The sequence below is a fragment of the Oncorhynchus tshawytscha genome, linkage group LG11, assembly GCF_018296145.1.
Source record: "Oncorhynchus tshawytscha isolate Ot180627B linkage group LG11, Otsh_v2.0, whole genome shotgun sequence".
Taxonomy (NCBI): Eukaryota; Metazoa; Chordata; class Actinopteri; order Salmoniformes; family Salmonidae; genus Oncorhynchus; species Oncorhynchus tshawytscha.
Window position 1 is genome coordinate 47,457,800 of NC_056439.1, and position 23,197 is coordinate 47,480,996.

The window sequence follows — 23,197 nt, forward strand, 5'->3', positions numbered from 1 at the left end:
GACTCGGACAGAGAGAGGTTGAACATGTCAGTGAAACCACCTGCCAGTTGGTCCGCGTGATGTTTGGAGTACCTGTCCTGGGAATCCGTCTGGCCCCGCAGCCTTGTGAATGTTGACCTGTTTAAAAAGGTCTTGCTCGCATCGGCTATGGAAAGCGTGATCACACAGCCGCCGGGAACAGCTAGTGCTCTCATGCACGCTTCAGTGTTGCTGACCAGATGGGCATTTAGCCCATCTGGTCACTGGGCAGCTCGGTTTCCCTTTGTAATACGTAATAGTTTGCAAGCCCTGCCACATCTGACAAGCGTCAGCCAGTGTAGTAGGATTATAAAGTGTAACCGATCCGTTTTGATCAATGGGTCGATATGCATTGCAATACAAAAATCTTCAGAGAAGACGGAATACGTCGTCACTGAAGGGGTAATCAATACACCTTACTTGTGAGCAGAAATTTCACAACTTACTGGTTCAGTGAGAGTGCTGTCCTTCTCTAGAAACTGCACCACACAGTATGCCAACTAGGGGGGGGGGAGAAAAAGACAAATGGAACACAATTACTGTCTGATCCTAAAAATCAGACTAATTGTGTTGACATTCACAACGATAGGACACAATTACTGGTGACACTGGCCGGTCCTGTCAGCCTAATTGTGTTCACATTATCAACGACAATAGTCACTGACAAATAATTGCAGTCATGAAGTTGCAGTAACTGTAATACTTGCAGTATAACTGCAATGTAACAAAATTACTTTTTGTAAGGTGTTCTCATTTTGCATTAGGCTAGCTCTAACACAGTTGATCAAGCTGTAATGTAGATATTATGCCATGGTCCATAGAGCAATGCATAGCACAGCAGTTTCACGATAGATATAGAGATATATATATATAGAGATATATATATATATATATAGATAGATATATATATATAGAGATACAGAGATATCTCTATCCATCTATCTAGTGAAACAGTCCGGCAGACACCAAGAGAAACACCGCGAGCGAGAAGCTGGCCCAGAAAGAGGCCCCTGACAAGGACCTTTGTCTTCATAGTAATTCTGGCTTGTGAGTAGCAGATATCTGATTCCAGCTAGCTTGAAGCAGCCAGGCTACTGCCCTCACCTCCCACACTGCCTGAACAGGCCAGGCCCCATTGGAAATAAGCCCCACCTACACCTAAGTCATTTCCATAGTGTGCATTCAGTAGGGCAAAAGGGGCAGGACAATCAGAATGTGGCAGATAGAAAGGGATTAAATAGAGCTGAAACTCCCTATTATTGTTGGCAGAGAATCATGTCTGTTGTATACACTGTATTTCTGTGTGAACATTCTGTAACGTCGCACCCTCTTGAAATGAGCCCAGGGTAGCATGGCTGATAGAACAATCAGAGCTGTGTCGTGTTCATTACAGTCACACAATGGAAAACGTTTTAAAATGTCCACACACACTACATGTTAAATGTATGTAAATTATAAAGTATTTTGTAATGTTCTTTTCGTTATGTTCTTTTCATTATGTTCTTTTCGTTATGTTCTTTTCGTTATGGTCAGACCCCAGTAAGACTAGCTGTCGCCATTGGCGTGAGCTAATTGAGATGAAAAAAATATTAAATCAAATCTTTCAACGGAAAACGAAAACACACGTTTCTTATTGGACAAGGAAATCCCTCCCCGTTCCAGTCTGTTTTCTTCCATTTTGTACCCAATGAACACGACCCAGCCCCTAAACAGACACAAGAGCTTACCTGCGGATGGTAGACACTAAGTGATTTGACTTTGTGCAAAGGCAACAGGACCTTTAAAAGGAATATCTTGTGCTCCTCTTTTAGTGGTAAGGCAAACCCATTGATTATACTGTGAAAGAGAGAAACAATTAGAATGATTCTAATATAAAATCACTTCAACTGAACTCAATAGCAATGAATATGAAACAGATAAAACAGCAGCAGAGCAATGGTTAGAGATCCTATCTGCAGTCCAGAAGACATTGTGAGACTGGATAGAAGTCCAAAATAACAATACACGCCGTGTTACAGCTTAAGGTGTACCTTCCAAGTATCTCCAGTAATTCTGCTATTCCATTATGGTGCTCAGTCTCATAGATAAACCTGTCAAAAACACAGAGATGTTACATTTTAGTTACACAACCAAACCTCCATTTCTTAGTGGTATGAAACACCACAAGTCACCATTGAATCTTTAGCAATTGATTTGATGTGTTAATAAACTATCTGACATAAAAAAACGAAATTGGCTAAGATTAAACTTACCTATAAAATATATTATTGATGTGTTTTCTGATGTAGGCCCGTAGTCCCAGGAACTTCCCATATATCCTGTGGAGAGTGGTTTTGAGGAAGTCCCTCTCCCGCGGGTCTTCACTGTCAAACAGGTCTAAAAGCTGGACACATGACATCCCTCCAGCGCTTAACATTCACTTTTTTTTATAGAATTAGAAGATTTTAGTAAATAAAATGGCTTGTAACAAACACCATGTGCCAAAAATGTGACTGAAAATTGTGTTGTGTGATGCAAGGAAACGCTTGAATAAAAATATCCTTCATTAGTACCACTGGTGTTGACAATGGAAGACTGCTGGTCTCTGATCCCATGTAGTGCATCTCTTGCCGTTGTGCCATGAGCAAGGCACTTAACCCTCCCCAAAGTTGAATATTGCACTGATAGGCTACAGTATAAAACACGTGGTCTGTCAAGCCCCACCCACCTGGAGAGCTACTGGGCATGCAGGCCTTTGATCCAACCCTGCTCAAACACAAGAGTTAGCTTATCAAGGTCCTGTTGAGCAGGTGATAATTTTTTTTAACAAAATGAGCTGTGGTAGAGCAGGTCTGGAGCAAATGCCTGCATACCCCGGAGCTCTCCTGGACACTCGAGGAGGGTGGTTGGTCTCCCAGCAACATTACAATTACAACCAAATACTTGGTCTTAATAAAATAATTCCCTCATTCGGTGAACCAGGGAGCAAATGGCGAAGGAGGATGAGGTAGCTAACAAAGATGTTTATCCATTTGTAAAGGTTAAAATATTCAGGGGAAATCTTGACAGCATAGGTCACAGGAGTTACTTGTCAATTAGTAACTTTGACAGAATTACATGGTCAGTGTATGTTAGGAGGTGAATCCTGGCCAATTTTAAGCGCTTGAGAAGGTTTTACAATTGGAGTACTCGGGAATTGAGTCATGCGTCCTCCGAAACATAACCCACCAAACCGCGCTCAACACCCACCCGCTTAACCCGGAAGCACCAATGTGTCGAAGGAAACGACCGAAATCAGCCTGCAGGCACCCGGCCCGCCACATGGAGTCACTGAATGAGCCGAGTAAACTGCTAAACCCTCCCCTAATCCGGACGATGCCGGGAGAATTGTGCGCCACCCTATGGGACTCCCGGTTGTGACACAGCCTGGGATCGAACCCGGGTCTGTAGTGACACCTCAAGCACTGCGATACAGTGCCTTAGACCCCTGCGCCACTCGGGAGGCCCCCACACTAGTAATTACACTATCAACAAATGTGCAAACACAGCTAGGCTCGCTTTGTCTCAAAGACACATCTCACGACAGCATGATTAAAATACCATTCGTGCTGGTCAATGTAGGCCTATATTAATTATACTCCGATGCACTCTGCAGAGATTTGGAGGACACTGAGCAAAACATCGCATCCGGAAGACACTGATCCAATTCTGATCGGAGAAGTCTAATTGTTTGATATTGTGATTTGAGTGATTTTGTTTCCCTTGTCCATTCGGACAATTTAAAATGTATAATCTGTGTTTCTTTCAGCTCTTACCTGCATCACAAACTTCTGGTCGATGTACTTCTTCGCTATGTTCGGTTGAAAGTCAGGAGATTCTAAAAACCGAAGGAAAAATTCGTAGACGAGCTGGAAAGAAAACATTTTTAAAATGCATAATTTGCAGAATGCATAGCAAGAGTGCCCTTCCTTACAAAAATGCTTGGTAAAAATCTAAAATATGTTTCATTAGATCACATAATTAGACAACCTAAATTTCATTAGATCACTTAACAGTGTCAGTAATTTGGTGGGTAATATTTGTATATAACATCGTATCATAATGATCCATAATAAAAACAGCCGTGCTCTTTTTGTCCAAGCCGAGAGGTAAGGAAGGTCCAACGATGGTTTATGCTGATTAGATACTTTAATTATACAGCACTGTACTTGAGAGAATGTAAGGTCTGCAACACTTCATTCTTACTCAAACAGCAGGTTTGTGTGTTCATTAGGACACGCAACAGAAAACAAAAAAATAGCCGGGTAAAAGTCCAGATAAAACCGAGGGTACTAAGTCTGTTTTCTTCATTTTGGTGCGTAATTAACACGACCCAGGCCATGTGAACTGGGTTAGTAAATATCCCTAGGTACCTGGAGATGTGGCCATGCAGCCTCAAGTGTAGGCTCGTCCTCCTCGGGGTCGAACTCTGCTCCTGTGGGGTTGGACGACGGAGGCAACGTTCGGAACATGTTCACCGCAAACTAATGGGGGGGGGGGCAAAAAGAGTATATTCAGAGTCAGTAGACCACAGTGATGAAGGCCAGTATGGAGTCAAATTGCTTCAGTGCCTGTTGTTTTACATAGAATGTAACAGGATTGCCAAGAACACATACCTGACCTTTCCGTCATACCTTAAACCAGGGCTATTCAACTATATTCTTAATGGGGCCAGATGTAAAAATTATTCTTTTTTTTTAAAGCAACACACCAATAAAAGGAGTCGTCTTAAACGTTGCTAAAAGTAATTTAGAAAGATGGTCGCAACCCAACAATTAGATCATAACTGAAAAGGAAAAGCAACCGTTGTTCTTTTTTTAAATTTAAACTATTAAAAGCTTCCTAAAACTTTAGGTAATCTCTTTTTTTATTTAAACTAAGCATCTCAATAAACAAAAATATGTCAAATCAGGCAATGCCGAATTCCAGTCTGAAGGAAGTATGCTTTGAATTATTTTCCCTCAGTCATTTTGTGCATTGTTTGTCTCACTCCCTTCAAACAAGTCCTTGTGAGCGTCAGAGGGGGAAACAAAAAGGCACGTACGTGTTCCTTAAAGTCATAGCTTTCAGAAATATTTTGTAGCTTAAACCATTAAACCAAAAATGATAAGAGCCAAATTCAAAATAAAGAAAAAAATGGTCAACATGCAACATAGGCGCGAGAAACCGCTAAAAACAGACTAAGACGACCCACTATAGTACTTGTAATTTCGGCACTGAAAGTCAGAGTTTGGATGAGATATTTTTTAATGTTCAGAATTGATCAAAGGGCCAGTCTAAATCAATTAAAACAGTCTGGATTTGGCCTGCGGACAGCCAGTTGCATAGCCCTAAACTAATCACAGATCTGAATTAGTGAAAGTGATAGAGGAGAGCACATTATCCCATCTAAAATCACTTCTAGATCTGTGTTTACCTCAAGGGACCAAGGAAGGGAGGGGGTGTCTGAAGTATTCCAAACACGTCCCTAGTTAGTATCCACTTGGCAAAGTCTAACACTGTTCAATCCTTTGACCCAAGCGGGTTACCATTTGTCTCTGAACATCAACTGACTCTGCGTGTGGGGTGCTATAACTGCTTCTGGCAGTGAAGACAGATCATGAGACAGTGCAGTTGGCTTGAGGAACAGAACACTGCTATTTCTGTTGGGCTGATAGCTAGGTACGCTATGTTCAAGCCTACATTTAGCTTTGAAAAAAAAAAAGAGATGTGTTTTACATTTTAATATGTCATCTTGTCTGTATGTAATTCTAATAATGAACTGCCTTTTGAAGATATTTAAAAGTTCTCCGGATCTGAAGATCCATTCATTCAAAGGAGAACGTTTTCTTAAAGCACTGTCGAATTATTATAATAACTCATTAGCTGCCCAGCTACATATGGAAGCTTAGATCTATATTTCATTTTTTTAAATTTTACCTTCATTTAACTAGGCAAGTCAGTTAAGAACAAATTCTTATTTTCAATGACGGCCTAGGAACAGTGGGTTAACTGCCTGTTCAGGGGCAGAACGACAGATTTGTACCTTGTCAGCTCGGGGGTTTGAACTTGCAACCTTCCGGTTACTAGTCCAACGCTCTAAACACTAGGCTACCCCGCTCTATTCTCTATAATAGAGAAACATTTCAGACTGGACATGGGTGATGACGTCAGACAGACAAGGAAGAGTAGAATAGGAGATTAGGAATCCAGGGCGAAGAATTATGACAATAATATGTATATATATATATTTTTAAATCGGGACTAAACGGAAGATTTTGACACATGAAAAGGCTTGCTGCATTTACACTTATTCATGAAAGCCTTATGCCGAGTCAATGACATTTCGCATTAAAAACCACGATGGGTGGCACACATGCAGGGTATTGCGTCGCTCTCCATATTTCAATTATAATTTTTCTTCGCGGCTTTGACATCCATAGCTACTTCCTATTTGTATGTGAGTCGTAACCAGGGTTCATGTCAATTCTGGAAGTCAATTAACATTGCAATTCCAATTTCTCTCATTGCCAAAGATTATCTATTATATTTTAGCTTCTGGTAGGCTAATTGACATCATTTGAGTCAATTGGAGGTGTACTTGTGGATGTATTTCAAGGCCTACCTTCAAACTCAGTGCCTCTTTGCTTGACATCATGGGAATATCAAAATAAATCAGCCAAGACATAGAAATAAAAACATTTGTAGACCTCCACAAGTCTGGTTCATCCTTGGGAGCAATTTCCAAATGCCTGTAGGTACCACGTTCATCTGTACAAACAATAGTACGCAAATATAAACACCATGGGACCATGCAGCCGTCATACTGCTCAGGAAGGAGACGCGTTCTGTCTCCTAGAGATGAACGTTATTTAATGCAAAAAGTGCAAATCAATCCTGGAACAACAGCAAAGGACCTTGTGAAGATGCTGGAGGAAACCGGTACAAAATTATCTATATCCACAGTAAAACGCGTCCTATATCGACATAACCTGAAAAGGCCACTCAGCAAGGAAGAAGCCACAGCTCCAAAACTACCATTAAAACACCAGACTACAGTTTGCAACTGCACATGGGAACAAAGATCATACTTTTTGGAGAAATGTCCTGTGGTCTGATGAAACAAAAATAGAACTGTTTAGCCATCATTATGTTTGGAGGAAAAAGGGGGATGCTCGCAAGCCGAAGAACACCATCCCAACCGTGAAGCACGGGAGTGGCGGCATCATGCTGTGGGGGTGCTTTGCTGCAGGAGGGACTGGTGCGCTTCACAAAATAGATGGCATCATGAAGTAGGAAAATTATGTGGATATAATGAAGCAGCATCTCAAGACATCGGTCTTGTAATAAAGTGCTCGCTGCATGGAAGTTAAAGCTTGGTCACAAATGGGTCTTCCAAATGAACAATGACCCCAATCATACTTCCAAAGTTGTGGAAATGGCTTAAGGACAACAAAGTCAAGGTATTGGAGTGGCCAGCACAAAGCCCAAGGAAGATTCGTGGGCAGAACTGAAAAAGCGTGCGCGAGCAAGGAGGCCTACAAACCTGACTCAATTACACCAGCTCTGTCAAGAGGAATGGGACAAAATTCACCCAACTTATTGTGGTAAGCTTGTGGAAGGCTACCCGTAACGTTTGACCCAAGTTAAACAATTTAAAGGCAATGCTGCCACATACTAATTGAGTGTATGTAAACATCTGACCCACTGGGAATGTGATGAAAGAAATAAAAGCTGAAACAAATCATTCTCTCTACTATTATTCTGACATTTCACATTCTTAAAATAAAGTGCTGAGCCTAACTGACCTAAGACAGGGAATTTTTACTATGATTAAATGTCAGGAATTGTGAAAAACTGAGTTTAAATGTATTTGGCTAAGGTGTATGTAAACTTCCACTGTATACACACATACTTTATTGCATTCTTTTTTTGGGTGCACAAAACAATTTAGGCAACAGGGATATTGATCCAGGAGGGGATTGAATGTCTCTGCGGTCACCAAGAAGCTTGATCTTGGCATCAAGCTAGCAAGTCAGAAAACCAAATGCATGGCGCCCTGAGCTTGAAATTTTTTTTTTGGCACGTTAGATTTCTTATAGTTATACTTAACTTATAAGCAGTGGCTAAACTCATATTGTCAGCATTTTTAAATAACCTCGGTATACTGGCCAAACCTAATGGGCAGCGCCATTGAGGCCATTTTATTCATTGGCTGATTGCTCAAAACTCATAGGAATCCCCACCCAGTTGATTACTTTAAAATGGTGGAAGCCCTCAATGGAAACACCCATGCTAAAAACAGGTTATATCCAGTGTACCGAGGTTATCCATTATAGGTCCTCTATTCATCTCTATGAACAGCGCCGTTATGAAGTACATATTTTTTCTAAAGTTGACGAAATTCCATGTGTCCACTTACATCAGTGCATTCATAACAACCTAACTGTTATGAATGTACTATTTGATCAAATAAGCCTCGTGTAGGATTTTAGCAATTGCATTTTTTTGTTGACCAAATTCAACACTCATTGACCTCCATACAGAATATCCTAAATTCGGATTTTCATGGACGGATTTTGGGGTGGAGTAAAACATCTCGATTCGGCTCTTTCTCACTGTCATTGCTTTCAATAATTGGGGGTAGCACATCCTGAACAGTAAGTCAGAAGGTTGTTTGTCCTACCCACTCTGAATGTGCGACCCCCAATAGAGATGAGAGATTATGGTAGCACATTCGGTAATATTGAAATGTGTGCTGCCCTACCCTTTGTATTCAATTCTGAACAGTAGAGACACAATAGTAGCACATTCTGATGGACAGCTCACACTGTCAGAAAGTAGCACTTTCTGGACAGTAGCAGAGATGCTCATAGCACCAGCCATAGAGACACCCCGATCGAGCTGGCCTTAGGGGTGTCTCTTCTCAGTCTGCTGACACTCACCACGTGCACCACCTCTGGGTAGATGGGCTCTGTGATGACATTCCGGTTGTGCGTGATGTACTCCACCATCTCGCTCAGCGCCGCCCGCTTCACCTCCTTCCATTTCAGGTCACTTAGTGGGTCTGACAGGAAGTCGAAGAGCACGCAGCACTGGCGCAGCTTCTGCACAAACAGCTTCTCCTGCTCTGCCGGAGCACAGTCTGAGGGGAGAGAGAAAATAATGTTTCATTTTAAATATTTTTGTGAAAAGGTCATTTTTAATGTAATAAAGTGCTCGCTGCATGCAACAAACTACATACAGAAAAAAAGTCAAACGCACTCAACTGAAGAACACATTCCAGTTTTTACCCTGTTAACTTGAGTCAACATCCTTATAACCCCATATGGTCTTACAGCTGGGGAGGTCCTTCATTAGAATATGAAACGCTAAGTTAAATTATTGCTCAAAATTCTAGTTCAAATCCCTGCTTGACCGGACTTAATGTCATGTCCCCTACTCAGATAAAAAGCCATCTTTGCCTGTTCCCACAAAAGGAGATTTTTTTCGCTGCCTATTAATAAGGTAACACAAGACCATTGGGTGCTTTCTGACCTGTTGCATCCTGACCGGTTGCATCACCGCCTGATATGGCAACTTCTCAGAATCCGACTGTAAGGTGCTACAGAGGGTAGTGCATAAAGCCCACTACATCACTGGGGCCAAGCTTCCTGACATCCAGGACCTACACTACCGTTCAAAAGTTTGGAGTCACTTAAATATGTCCTTGTTTTTGAAAGAAAAGCAACAAAAAAAAATTGGTCCATTAAAATGGCATCAACTTGATCAGAAATACAGTGTAGACATTGTTAATGTTGTAAATGACTATTGTAGCTGGAAAGGCAGATTTTTTTAATGGAATATCAACATAGGCGTACAGAGGCCCATTATCAGCAACCATCACTCCTGTGTTCCAATGGCACGTTGTGTTAGCTAATACAAGTTTATGATTTTAAAAAGGCTTATTGATCATTAGAAAACCATTTTGCAATTATGTTAGCAGAGCTGACAACTGTTGTTCTGATTAAAGAAGCAATAAAACTGGCCTTCTTAGACTAGTTGAGTATTTGGAGCATCAGCATTTGTGGGTTCAATTACAGGCTCAAAATGGCCAGTGTCAGACACTAGGCGGTGTCAGAGGAAGGCCCAAAACATTGTCAAAGACTCTAGTCACCCAAGTCAGGCTGTTCTCTCTGCTACCGTATGGCAAGCAGTACCGGAGCACCAAGTCTAGGTCCAAAAGGCTCCTTAAAAAGCTTCTACACCCAAGCCATAAGACTGCTGAAAAATTAATAAAATGGCCACCTGGACTATTTACATTGACACCCCCCCCCTTTATTCTAACACTGCAGCTACTCACTGTTTATAATCTATGCATAGTCACTTTACCTGGCATTTCACAATATGAGGAATGGCCTATGGTGGAGAGGCTTACGTAGCCTATTGCGCATGGGAACAGCTAGAAGAGAGGCCAGAGATGTGTGTAGCCAAAGTAAAAAGCTAAATATTAGGGCTAAAGGCCAAATATTTACCAGTCAAAGTGCACAAAAAAAAAAGTAAACAGATTATGAAATGACATATCTGTCTGTTCCTCCAGGCTATGCTCAGTGGTGCCCGGGCATGCAACGCTCCACTATTGATTAGGCCTACGTTTTTACAACACAGTGCCATGTATTCTTACCAAGTGAGTACACAATTACTTTCTATAGGCTGTAAACGGTCTTGATGAAGGCTAATGATTAGGCCTGATTACCAACAATGACATGACAGCCTACAGGCAGGAGAAGAGAGATCTGGGCGGAGTGATTCCAGGAACATAACCTCTTCCTCAACAAAAACAAAGAAGCTGACTGTGGACTTCAGGAAACAGCAGAAGGAGCACGCCCCCATCCACATTGACGGGGCCGCAGTGAAGAGGGTGAAAAGTTAAGTTCCTCGCTGTGCGCATCCCTGACAACCTGAAATGTTGCATCCACACAGACAGCGTGGTGAAGGCGCAACTGCGCCTCTTCAACCTCAGGAAGCTGAAGAAATTCAGAAACAAGATGCACCTGAGCTCAATTTCAAGTCTCAAAGCAAAGGGCCTGGATACTTATGTAAATAAGGTGTGTGTGTGTGTATGGGGGGGGGGTTATAATAAATAACTTTTCATTTATCATTATGGTGTACTGTGCATAGATTGATTAGCATTTTTTTATTTGATTTTATCCATTGCAGAATAAGGCTGTAAAGTAACAAAATGTGGAAAAAGTCAAGGGGTCTGAATACTTTCCAAATGCACTGTAGTCACCAATAGCCAGCATCCACCCAGTACCCTGCCCTGAACTTTAGTCACTGTTACTTGCCGGCTACCACCCGGTATGCAACCCTGCACCTTAGAGATGGCTATCCTATGTACATAGTCATTGAACAGAGGTCACTTTAATAATGTTTGGTTTTTGCCCTAGCACTTCACAGCTGATTCAAATAAATCAACAAGCTTTGATAATTTGAGTCAGCTGTGTAGTGTTTGGGCAAAAACGTGCACTATGTTTGGGAAACGCTAGGTCATAGCCTACTGACATTACAAGTGTGATTCAGAAATTAGGGATAGATTTTTATTATTACAGAAGAATGGATTCACAATGGTATATATATATATATATATAACGTTTCACATAGGATTTATTAAACTACAAAAAAATGAAGAATTCTTAAATCTGGTGCCACTCTGCACACACAAACTTGTTAGCTAGGTAGCTCCGGTCCAACGTTAAGCCAACTCTCAGAAGTTCAAAGACAAAAGCCCTTCACAGAAGCCGCTCCTCCGTAGATAGCATAGCACCCCGTATTATCGGCATATTCAACAGCGTTTAAGAAATATTACCTTCAACAGTGTTATCTTGAGATCAAACCAATATTTTGTGATTATTGGTGGTAAAAAATGTTAGCTGGGTTAGCAATTAGCACGTATGACATTTCAGTGGAAATACTCATATCAGCTTTTTTATAAGCGTTTTTTTATTTTAAATAGGTCCCGCATTAACGGCATACGGTCCCCAGTTATTGGCCACCTTACTATTTTGTTCAATTACAAGATATCCGATTGATGTTGTTAAAATATATAATAATAATAATTTTTACAGGTCACCAGGCTCGTATCCGACGCGCTTACTAGATAGTTGGCTAGCCAACCAGAAAAAAAAAATGCATGTCAACTTTTCACTGCGTAGCCCGGTGCGCCCTCCTGTAGACTTAAGAATGGTTCTTCAACCCCGTCTTCTTCATCTTCAGTGTGGGAACCAAATAATGTCTCATATGTTTTACAGACTAATCTTATGTTAAGAAAGTAGATATGTTTAATACTAACACGAGTATGAATAATGTAGGTAAAAAGTAGGATATTAAATTATGTGGTCTGTTGCACAGACACATTTTACAATACACAGCATATACATAAACTTCTTTGAAAACTATCAAAACCTAACTTGCAAAAACTGCAATGAAAATCGGTGGTCTTCTAGCTAGAAGGGTGCCTTCAAATCAAATTTAATTTGTCACATACACATGTTTAGCAGATGCTAATGCGAGTGTAGCGAAATGCTTGTGTTTCTAGTTTCGACAATGCCGTAATAACCAACGAGTAATCTAACCTAACTATTCCAAAACTACTACCTTATACACACACAAGTGTAAAGGGATAAAGAACATGTACATAAAGATATGAATGAGTGATGGTACAGAACGGCATAGGCAAGATGCAGTAGATGGTATCGAGTACAGTATATACATATGAAATGAGTAATGTAGGTAATGTAAACAAAGTGGCAGTCTGTCGCAAAACGTACGGTTATATTCAGGCCATTTAAAATGTTGAGCTCAAAGTGATTTAATCCTCCAACCACTGGCAAGTGTCTGAAGTTAGGGGGAAAAAAATAGCTGGAATTATGTGGGCCCAATTCAGATAATGTATGTCATAAGATTCCCAGCGCTTCAAGACAAGCCTCCTCCACCCTCTAGCTCTTTCCCCACCTGCAAAATTACAGTCACATCTTGAGCTTTACACATGTAAAACACTGATTGGTCAAGTAATTTAATTGTCGAGGTCATGTAAAGTCTAAAAAGGAAGGAATAATTTAAACGGGTACTTTTTTGTTAGTTATAACGGGTTCAGAAATTTATTTTGCAGTTCGATACTGCGGAATGGATTGAAAAAAACTAAACGATTGGAAAATAATTGTGGTTCCAACCCCTGGTTTAAAGCAGGCCTTGCAGGTGAAGGCGGTGTGTGTTTAAAGCTATGGAACACCGTATGGGTCAACGCGTGTCAAAAAAGATACACAACATTCTATAATAGAACAGTGTTTGACGTGTGTCGAATTTGCATGTGCAAGCCAAGCACCACCATCTCTGTCAAAGCTGTACAATACTGTGTTGCTAATAAGGCATTATTTGTTCAACTGTGTGAGCATTTGAAATTAGATCAGGACCAAAATGACAAGGATCAAAAATGTTTGCAAATAACTTTGATACAGATGATATTAGCAACTTCTGGGGTAGCTAGCTAGCTATGTGGGGTAACCAGCCTGAAAACAAAGACCAGTAGAAACGGCTGTCATTGTCAATATTCTTTGCAATGATTTGGGAATCCATGCGAGTAAGTATTAGCTTGGTAGCCACTTGTTCTTCTATTGAAATAACTAGCTAGCCAGCTAGTTAGCCTTGTTGCCCAAAACTAGCGTTACAAGCAGCCATCTAGCTAGTGTGGCTTGACCGGACTGGGTTGTGTGTTGTGAAACTAGCCACAATAAGGATTAGACAATAGTGGAATCTGTATTTCCCCATTCAAAATAAATCACTCTTAGAAAGTAGAGGTCGACCGATTAATCGGAACGGTCGATTAATTAGGGCCGATTTCAAGTTTTCATAAGGTACAAATCTGTCGTTCTGCTCATGAACGCCCATGTTCTCTGGGTGTCATGGAGTAGACTGACCCACCATCCATAGGTTAAGGCTGTACAGTGAAATAAGTATGCCATCAATGCAATGCTAAAGTCCAATACATCCAGCAGGATTTTAAAAGATATGTCAACAATTTGTTGTTTGTTTTTATATCGTTTTGCACGATCTATTCCACTATTTGTATTAAAGTGCTTCACTTTCATATAGAGACTTATTTTTGAAGGCAAACTGCAAATTCCACTATTGTGGCTAGCTTCACATAGGTGGGTCCGACCACCATTAATCAAATAAGAACGGTCTTATAAATTAGGGGTACTTCAAATGACACCTTGCTAGATAGCAAGCAAACTAACTATAGCTACTAAAACAGATTGTCGTTTTGCTAGCTTTATGACCAGCACTGTACAGAGCTTGGGGGAAGTGTGTTTGCGCTCGTGCGGCAGGTGCACGAGACAATTTTACCAGCATCATAGCATGTGTGTCGTTGAGACATATGAAATACAAGTGATTGTAATAAATGAGTAATAACTAAGTAAAAAAAATGTATGAATGTGTTAAATGATTGTGACATCATTCAGGTCTTGATTGGTCAACAAGTTATTTGACAAGCAAAGATTCAAACGGCATTCCATTTCTGCTGGTGGGTATTTGACACTAGGCAAAGACTCAGTTCGAATACATCTGAAAGGACTCACAAATCAACATGGTTTGGATTGGGCAAAGTAATAAGGCAGTGACATTTCTTTCAGCCATCCAATCACTTACAGATTTGTGTTAATCGCAAGGAAACAAGGGACAGAATGAAGGATCAATAATGCATTCTAAAGTAATCTAACAGTGCCACTGTCAGTTAAATCACCAGCCCTGCATGCCCCCTTACCTATGTCATGTGCAGACTACTCCAATTACAAAAACGCTTGCTGATAAAGTTTCTGTACATGTGCCTAAAATACCCTCTAATGGGATGTGCAAGAGAGATAAAAGCATCTACATTAACCCTGATGTAACCCCCATTACTATAGGACACAATAGTGTCACAGAGGCAGCCTTGATCATCTTTACGTGACTATAATAACAGCAGTCATGGGAGTCACATGGGGTTAAGAGTGACATTTCCGCAGGTCATAATCACATAATAGTTAACAAAAATCGCAATCTGTTTCACTAGGGGCTACTTTAAGTTGTGAAAACAAAAATGTTTGCCTGGAAAGTTTGTTTATTTCAAGATAGCGGCATTACAACCTTTAAAACGGGTTTAGCAAGGAGCGCCAATGTGACATAAGGTCTGTTATAAACAGTGGTTTGATCCTTAAATACTGACTGGCTGACAGCTGTGCTATACCACGGGTATGACAAAATATTTATTTTTACTGCTAATTACATTGGTAACTAGTTTATAATATCAATAAGGCACCTCAGGGGTTTGTGGTATATGGCCAAAATACCAGGGCTAAGGGCTGTATCCAGTCACTCCGTGGTGCACATAAGAACAGCCCTTAGCTGTGGTATACTGGCCATATACCACACCTCCTCGTGCCTTATTGCTTAAATATACAACGGCTTTCAGCCAAATCAGCATCTAGGACTCAAACTACCCGGTTTATAATGTCATTTAGTAGAAACTTTAGTCCAAAGCAATTTACAGCCATACATGCATGCATTTTTTTTCTTCTCATATGGGTGGCCCCAACAGGAATCAAACCCATGACCCTGACGTTGCAAGTGCCATGCTTTACCAACAGCCACAGAGGACCAGTGAAATGTACTTTTTGTATTACTTTAACAAGTCACTGGCAAAGACATGGGCTCTGAATAGGTCAAGCATGCCTCATAAGCAAAACACAATGCACCCATCGCATTCTCCACATTTCCATTGTACCTTTCTGAATAATACACCTAAGGCCTTTCCCCCTAGTATATTAGCAAGAGGGAGCCTCCGATGTCTTACAAGGACACTGGAGAGAAGAGGGAGAGAGACCACTTGATTGTTCAAAACAAATGAATGTCATTCAATGTAGGGGTGTTGGTCGACTCCAATTCAGAACCAAATCAATAACTCCACACGGCATAATGGATCTTATTCAAAACCACCAACTCCATTGGCTTTCACAGAACAGTTGGGGGCATAGGCCCACCTTTCCAGAACAGGCCATGTCTGCGTGCTATTGACTCAGTGTGCTGGCTAGCCTACTGCTAGCCTATTAGCCTACTGCTAGCCTATTAGCCTACTGCTAGCCTATTAGCCTACTGCTAGCCTATTAGCCTACTGCTAGCCTATTAGCCTACTGCTAGCCTATTAGCCTACTGCTAGCCTATTAGCCTACTGCTAGCCTATTAGCCTACTGCTAGCCTATTAGCCTACTGCTAGCCTATTAGCCTACTAACTGTGACTCTCAAAGGTTTGTTGTTTCAGGGGAGGGAAATACCAGGCTTTTGCCCTTCTTTGGCGGTGGCGACTTCTCCTCCGTTGGGAAGAGGAAGGAAGACAGATAAGGGCGGGGAGGCAGCAGAAGCAGAAAAGGGGCTACTGCAGCGGAGGCAGTAATCTACACACCTCTGGACAATTTGTGCCCAGATTAACTGGAGTGTGACAAACCATGGGCCAGAACAAAAAAAAAAAGAGGTAACGAACACAGGCCGAGTCTGCCGTACAACCTCTTAAAACTCTAACAAAGATATACAAATCACACTCTCAAAACACACAGAGGGAAACATAATGAAAACCTTCCCTAGGCTATGACCTCACTGGGCTGTGCGGGGGATGGGCAGAGGGAGTAGAAAAAACAGCTTTTTCTCAATCTTTTCATGTAGCTCTGCCTACAATCCCTAAGAAAACCAACCCCTGATCCACTATAAGGAAACAATAAAACCCTTTCCAAACGGCTATCCTTCTGAAACAAAGACCCTTAAAGCTTATCTTCCCATCTTGGTAACAAATCAGCCAATAACCAACGGAGGGGAACAGATAGAGAAATGCTGTCTCTGTTCTCGAGGACAAAATGTAACAATGGTTCCTACGTACCTCTGAAGTGCATAAGAGCCACCGGCTGGAAAGGCCCATTGGAATTAGGTGCATCCACAACCATCCTGATTCCAGCTTTATTGCATGTCAACATCTAAACTCGACCAGGAAGGCAATCCACTTAAGGTAAGGGGCCAGCCTCCATTTTAGCACAAAAGCAGATGAGAAAATGAAGCGCTCTGCTGCTGGAGGGAACTGTCTAGTTAGTGACGTCAGCGGTAAGAAGCAAGCCGGTTGGCTGAGCCCAGCCACATAAAGTGACGTGGGCAGGCAGCTCGGGAAGCGGATGTTGATTGGTAAACAGAGAGTAGGGGGCAGGACTTGCAGGGACAATATATTGGTCTGTGATTGTTCAGAACCGTTTTGAGCTTGGCCCTGCCTTCTTTAAGGACTAGGAACTCTACAAATTCACTGTATTCTATTCCAGACATTACTGAATATGACTCCATGTGCCTAATGGTTGGTAAAATTCTCAATTTGAATGACAAAAGGTACATATATGATGGATTTTTTAAGATACTGTTAGAAGAAGTAGGGTTTCAGATGTTTTCAGAAGATGGGCAGAGACTATGCTGTCCTAGCTTCAGGGGGAAGCTGATTCCATCACTGGTGAGCCAGGACAGAGAAGAGCTTTTGACTGGGCTGAGCAGGAGCTGCATTCCTGTAGGGGTGGGAGGGCCATGAGACCAGAGGTGGCAGAACGGACTGCTCGGGTTGAGGTGTAGGGTTTGAGCATAGCCTGAAGGTAGGGAGGAGGGGAAGTTCCTCTTGCTGTTCCATAGGTAAGCACCAATAATATTGTTCAACATGATTTTTGAATGACTACCTCATCTCTGTACCCCACACATACAGATAATTGTAAGGTCCCTCAGTTGAGCAGTGAATTGCAAACACAGATTCAACCACAAAGACCAGGCAGGTTTTCCAATGCCTGTCAAAGAGGGGCACCTATTGGTAGATGTGTGAAAATATAAAAAGCAGACATTGAATATCCGTTTGAGCATGGTGACGTCATTAATTGCACTTTGGATGGTGTATCAATACACCCAGTTACTTCAAAGATACAGGCTTCCTTCCTAACTCAGTTGCCGGATAGGAAGGAAAGTGCTTGGGGATTTCACCTTGAGGCCAATGCGGACTTTAAAACAGTTGCAGAGTTTAATGGCTGTGATAGGAAAAAACTGAGGATGGATCAAACTGAGGATGGATCAACAACATTGTAGTTACTCCACATTATTAACCTAATTGACAGAGTGAAAAGAAGGAAGCCTGTAAATAATTAAAATATTCCAAAACAATGCATCCTGTTTGGAACAAGGCACTAAATTAATACTGACAAAAATGTGGCAAAGCAATTAACTTTCTGTTCTGAATACAAAGCGTTATGTTTGGGGCAAATCCAACAACACATCACTGAGTACCACTCCACATATTTTCAAGCACGGTGGTGGCTGCATCATATTATGAGTATGCTTGTAATCTTTAAGGACTGGGGAGTTTTTCAGGATAAAAAAAAAACGGAATGGAGCTACGCACAGGCATAATCCTAGAGGAAAACCTGGTTCAGTCTGCTTTCCACCAGATACTGGGAGATTAATTCACCTTTTAGTAGGACAATAACCTAAAACACAAGACCAAATCTACACTGGAGTTGCTTAACAAGAAGACAGTGAATTTTCCTGAGTGGCCGACATATAGTTTTAGCTTAAATCTACTTGGAAAATCTATGGCAAGACCTGAAAATGGTTGGCTAGCAATGATCAACAAACAACTTGACAGAGCTTGAAGAATTCTGAAAAGAATAATGGGCAAATGTTGCACAATCCAGGTGTGGGACTTACCTTGACAGACTCACAACTGTGAGAAACAAAGTCCATGAAGTCAATAACTTGCTTGTAAGCGATGACATTCACATTCTGACAAGCTATGAAACTCACTTAGATAATACCTTTGATGATACAGTGGTAGCAATTAGAGGTCGACCGATTAATCGGAATGGCTGATTAATTAGGGCCGATTTCAAGTTTTCATAACAATCAAAAATCAGTTTTTTTGGACTCTGATTTCGCAGATTATTTTTTTAATGTATTATTTATTTATTTTAAAACCTTTATTTAACTAGTCCAACACTCTAACCACCTGTCTCACAAGGAGCCTGCCTGCTACGCAAATTCAGTAAGAAGCCAAAGTAAGTTGCTAGCTAGCATTAAACTTCTCAGAAAAAACAATCAATCAATCATAATCACTAGTTATAACTAGACATGGTTGATGATATTACTAGTTTATCTAGCGTGTCCTGCGTTGCATATAATCGAGTCGGTGCGCATTCGCGAAAAAGGACCGTCGTTGCTCCAATGTGTACCTAACCATAAACATCAATGCCTTTCTTAAAATCAATACACAGAAGTATATATTTTTAAACCTGCATATTTAGCTAAAAGAAATCCAGGTTAGCAGGCAATATTAACCAGGTGAAATTGTGTCACTTCTCTTGCGTTCATTGCACGTAGGGTCAGGGTATATGCAACAGTTTGGGCCGCCTGGCTCTTTGCAAACTAATTTGCCAGAATTTTACATAATTATAGACTTAGGGATGCCACCCGTTAGATAAAATACCAAACGGTTCCGTATTTCACTGAAAGAATAAACGTTTTGTTTTCGAGATGATAGTTTCCGGATTCGACAATATTAATGACCTAAGGCTCGTATTTCTGTGTTTTATTATGTTTTAATTAAGTCTATGATTTGAGAGAGCAGTCTGGATGAGCGATGGTAGGCACCAGCAGGCTCGTAAGCATTCATTCAAACAGCACTTTCGTGCGTTTTGCCAGCAGCTCTTCGCAATGCTTCAAGCATTGCGCTGTTTATGGCTTCAAGCCTATCAACTCCCGAGATTAGGCTGGTGTAACCGATGTGAAATGGCTAGCTAGTTAGCGGGGTGCGCGCTAATTGCGTTTCAAACGTCACACGCTCTGAGACTTGGAGTAGTTGTTCTCCTTTCTCTGCGTGGGTAACGCTGCTTTGAGGGTGGCTGTTGTCGATGTGTTCCTGGTTCGAGCCCAGGTAGGAGCGAGGAGAGGGATGGAAGCTATACTGTTACACTGGCAATACTAAAGTGCCTATAAGAACATCCAATAGCCAAAGGTTAATGAAATACAAATCGTAGAGAGAGAAATAGTCCTATAATTCCTATAATAACTACAACCTAAAACTTCTTACCTGTTCTCATGTTCTGAGCAAGTAACTTACACGTTAGCTTTCTTACATGGCACATATTGCACTTTTACTTTCTTCTCCAACACTTTGTTTTTGCATTATTTAAACCAAATTGAACATGTTTCATTATTTATTTGAGGCTAAATTGATTTTATTGATGTAATATATTAAGTTAAAATGTTCAGTATTGTTGTAATTGTCATTATTACAAATACATTTAAAATTAAAATAAAAAAAATATATTTTTTTTAAATATTTTTTTATTACATCGGCGATTAATCGGTATCGGCTTTTTTTGGTCCTCCAATAATCGGTATCGGCGTTGAAAAATCATATTCGGTCGACCTCTAGTAGTAATACATGGTTATAACTTCTACCGAAAAGACAGAAATGCCAACAGAGGCGGTATTGCTGTCTATATTCAGAACCACATTCCTGTAAAGCTTAGAGACAATTTCATGTTAAATACTATTGAAGTAATATGGCTACAGGTTCATTTGCCTCACCTAAAGCCCCATTCTTGTTGGAAGCTGCTATAGACCACCAAGTGCTAACAGTCAGTATCTGGATAATGTGTGTGAAATGCATGTGATATCAACAGAGAAATATATTTTCTGGGTCATTTAAAATATTGACTGGCTATCATCAAGCTGCCCACTCAGGAAAAAACTTCAAACCGTAACCAGTGGCTGCCACCTGGATCAGGTTGTCAGTCAACCTACCAGAGTAGTTACAAACAGCACAGGAATTAAATCATAGACATGTATTGATCACGTTTTTCACTGACGCTGCAGATATTTGCTTTAAAGCAGTATCCAAATCCATAGGATGTAGTGATCACAATAGAGTAGCCATATCTAGGAAAACCAAAGTTCCAGAGGCTGGGCCTAATATAGTGTATAAGAGGTCATACAATACGTTTTGTAGTGATTCATATGTCAAGAATATTTGCTAGTCTGTGGTGTGTAATGAGGAGCAACCAGATGCTGCACTTGACACATATATGAAATGACTTATTCCAGTTATTAATAAGCACGCCGACATTAAGAAAATGACTGTAAAAACTGTTAAATCCCCTTGGATTGATGAGGAATTTAAAAATTGTATGGTTGAGAGGGATGTGGCAAAAGGTATGGCAATTAAGTCTGGCAGCCCAACTGATTGGCAAACGTACTGCAAATTAAGAAATCATGTGACTAAACTAAAGAAAATGAAACTACACTATGAAACAAAGATAATATAATTTAAGAATGATAGTAAACAGCTTTGGGGCACCTTAATGACATTTTGGGGGAAAAAGCCAACTCCTTCATTCATTGAATCAGATGGCTCATTCACCACAAAGCCCACTGATATTGCAAAGTACTTGAATGACTTTTCATTGGCAAGATACGCAAACTTGGGGATGACATGCCAGCAACAAACGCTGACACTACACATCCAAGTCTATCGGACCAAATTATGAAAGACAAGAATTGTACTTTTGAATTCTGTAAAGTCAGTGTGGAAAAGGTGAAAAGATGATTGTTGTCTATCAACAATGACAAGCCACCGGGGTCTGACAATCTGGATGGAAAATTACTGAGGATTATAGCAGACGATATTGATGATTGGCTGAGAGAAATTGATGATAGAATGATTGTGGGGGCTGTCTTGTTAGACTTCAGTGCAGCTTTTGACATTATTGATCATAGTCTACTGCTGGAAAAACATATGTGTTATGGCTTTACACCCTCTGCTATAATGTGGATAAAGAGTTACTTGTCTAACAGAACACAGAGGGTGTTCTTTAATGGAAGTCTCTCAAATATAATCCAGTTAGAATCAAGAATCAGAATCAGGAATTTTTACTAACAACATGCCACTGACTGAGTAAAGCCAGAGTTTATATGTATGCGAATGACTCAACGCTATACACATCAGCTACTACAGCGACTGAAATGACTGCAACACTCAACAAAGAGCTGCAGTTAGTTTCAGAGTGGGTGGCAAGGAATAAGTTAGCCCTAAATAATTCTAAAACTAAAAGCATTGTATTTGGAACAAAACACTCACTAAACCCTAAACCTCAACTAAATCTTGTAATGAATCATGTGGAAATTGAGCAAGGTGAGATGACTAAACTGCTTGGAGCAACACTAGATTGTAAACTGTCATGGTCAAAACATATTGATGCAGTAGTAGCTGAGATGGAGAGAAGTCTGTCTATAATAAAGCGAAGCTCTGCCTTCTTAACAACACTATCAACAAGGCAGGTCCTACAGGCCCTAGTTTCTACCTTCTTAACAACACTATCAACAAGGCAGGTCCTACAGGCCCTAGTTTCTACCTTCTTAACAACACTATCAACAAGGCAGGTCCTACAGGCCCTAGTTTCTGCCTTCTTAACAGCACTATCAACAAGGCAGGTCCTACAGGCCCTAGTTTTGTCGCAATTTGACTACTGTTCAGTCGTGTGGTCAGGTGCCACAAAAAAAAGAGACTTAGGAAAATTGCATTTGGCTCAGAACAGGGCAGCACGGCTGGCCCTCAGAACAGGGCAGCACGGCTGGCCCTTTGATGTAAACAGAGAGCTAATATTAATAATATGCTTGTCAATCTCTCCTGGCTGAAAGTGGAGGAGCGATTGACTTCATCGCTACTTATATGTATGAGAGGTATTGACATGTTGAATGCACCGAGCTGTCTGTCTAAACTACTGGCACACAGCTCGGACACCCATGCATACCTCACAAGACATGCCGCAAGAGGTCTCTTCACAGTCCCCAAGTCTTCCCATAGTCCAACAAGTACTACATAGAGCCATGAATACATGGAACTCTATTCCACATCAGGTAACTGACGTAAGCAGTAAAATTAGATTGAAAAAAACAGATTGAAAAACACCTTACGGTACAGCGGGGACTGTGAAGCAACATAAACACACACAGACGTGTGCACACACACACATACACACACACACTACTATAGTTATGTGTCAGTGGGGGAGTAGGGGCCTGAGGGCACACAATTGTATAAACT

General features: G+C 40.9%; 1 protein-coding gene across 3 annotated transcripts in view; it reads right to left on the reverse strand.

The window, feature by feature from the left end:
* Positions 1-23,197, reverse strand: part of LOC112262090 (serine/threonine-protein phosphatase 2A 56 kDa regulatory subunit gamma isoform) — a 49,271-nt gene that overhangs the window by 14,769 nt on the left and 11,305 nt on the right. The window contains exons 1-8 of one of the 3 annotated variants that reach the window (XM_024437793.2): positions 16,961-17,148; positions 8,961-9,160; positions 4,410-4,520; positions 3,813-3,905; positions 2,271-2,401; positions 2,049-2,108; positions 1,746-1,854; positions 465-518 (exon numbers count right to left, since the gene is read on the reverse strand). In XM_024437793.2, the coding sequence (XP_024293561.1) occupies positions 465-518; positions 1,746-1,854; positions 2,049-2,108; positions 2,271-2,401; positions 3,813-3,905; positions 4,410-4,520; positions 8,961-9,160; positions 16,961-17,054 (852 nt within the window). In that variant the 5' untranslated portion in view covers positions 17,055-17,148. Of the gene's footprint in view, positions 1-464; positions 519-1,745; positions 1,855-2,048; positions 2,109-2,270; positions 2,402-3,812; positions 3,906-4,409; positions 4,521-8,960; positions 9,161-16,960; positions 17,149-23,197 lie in introns of those variants that run through there. The other 2 variants (XM_024437792.2, XM_024437791.2) reach the window with 2 other exon arrangements.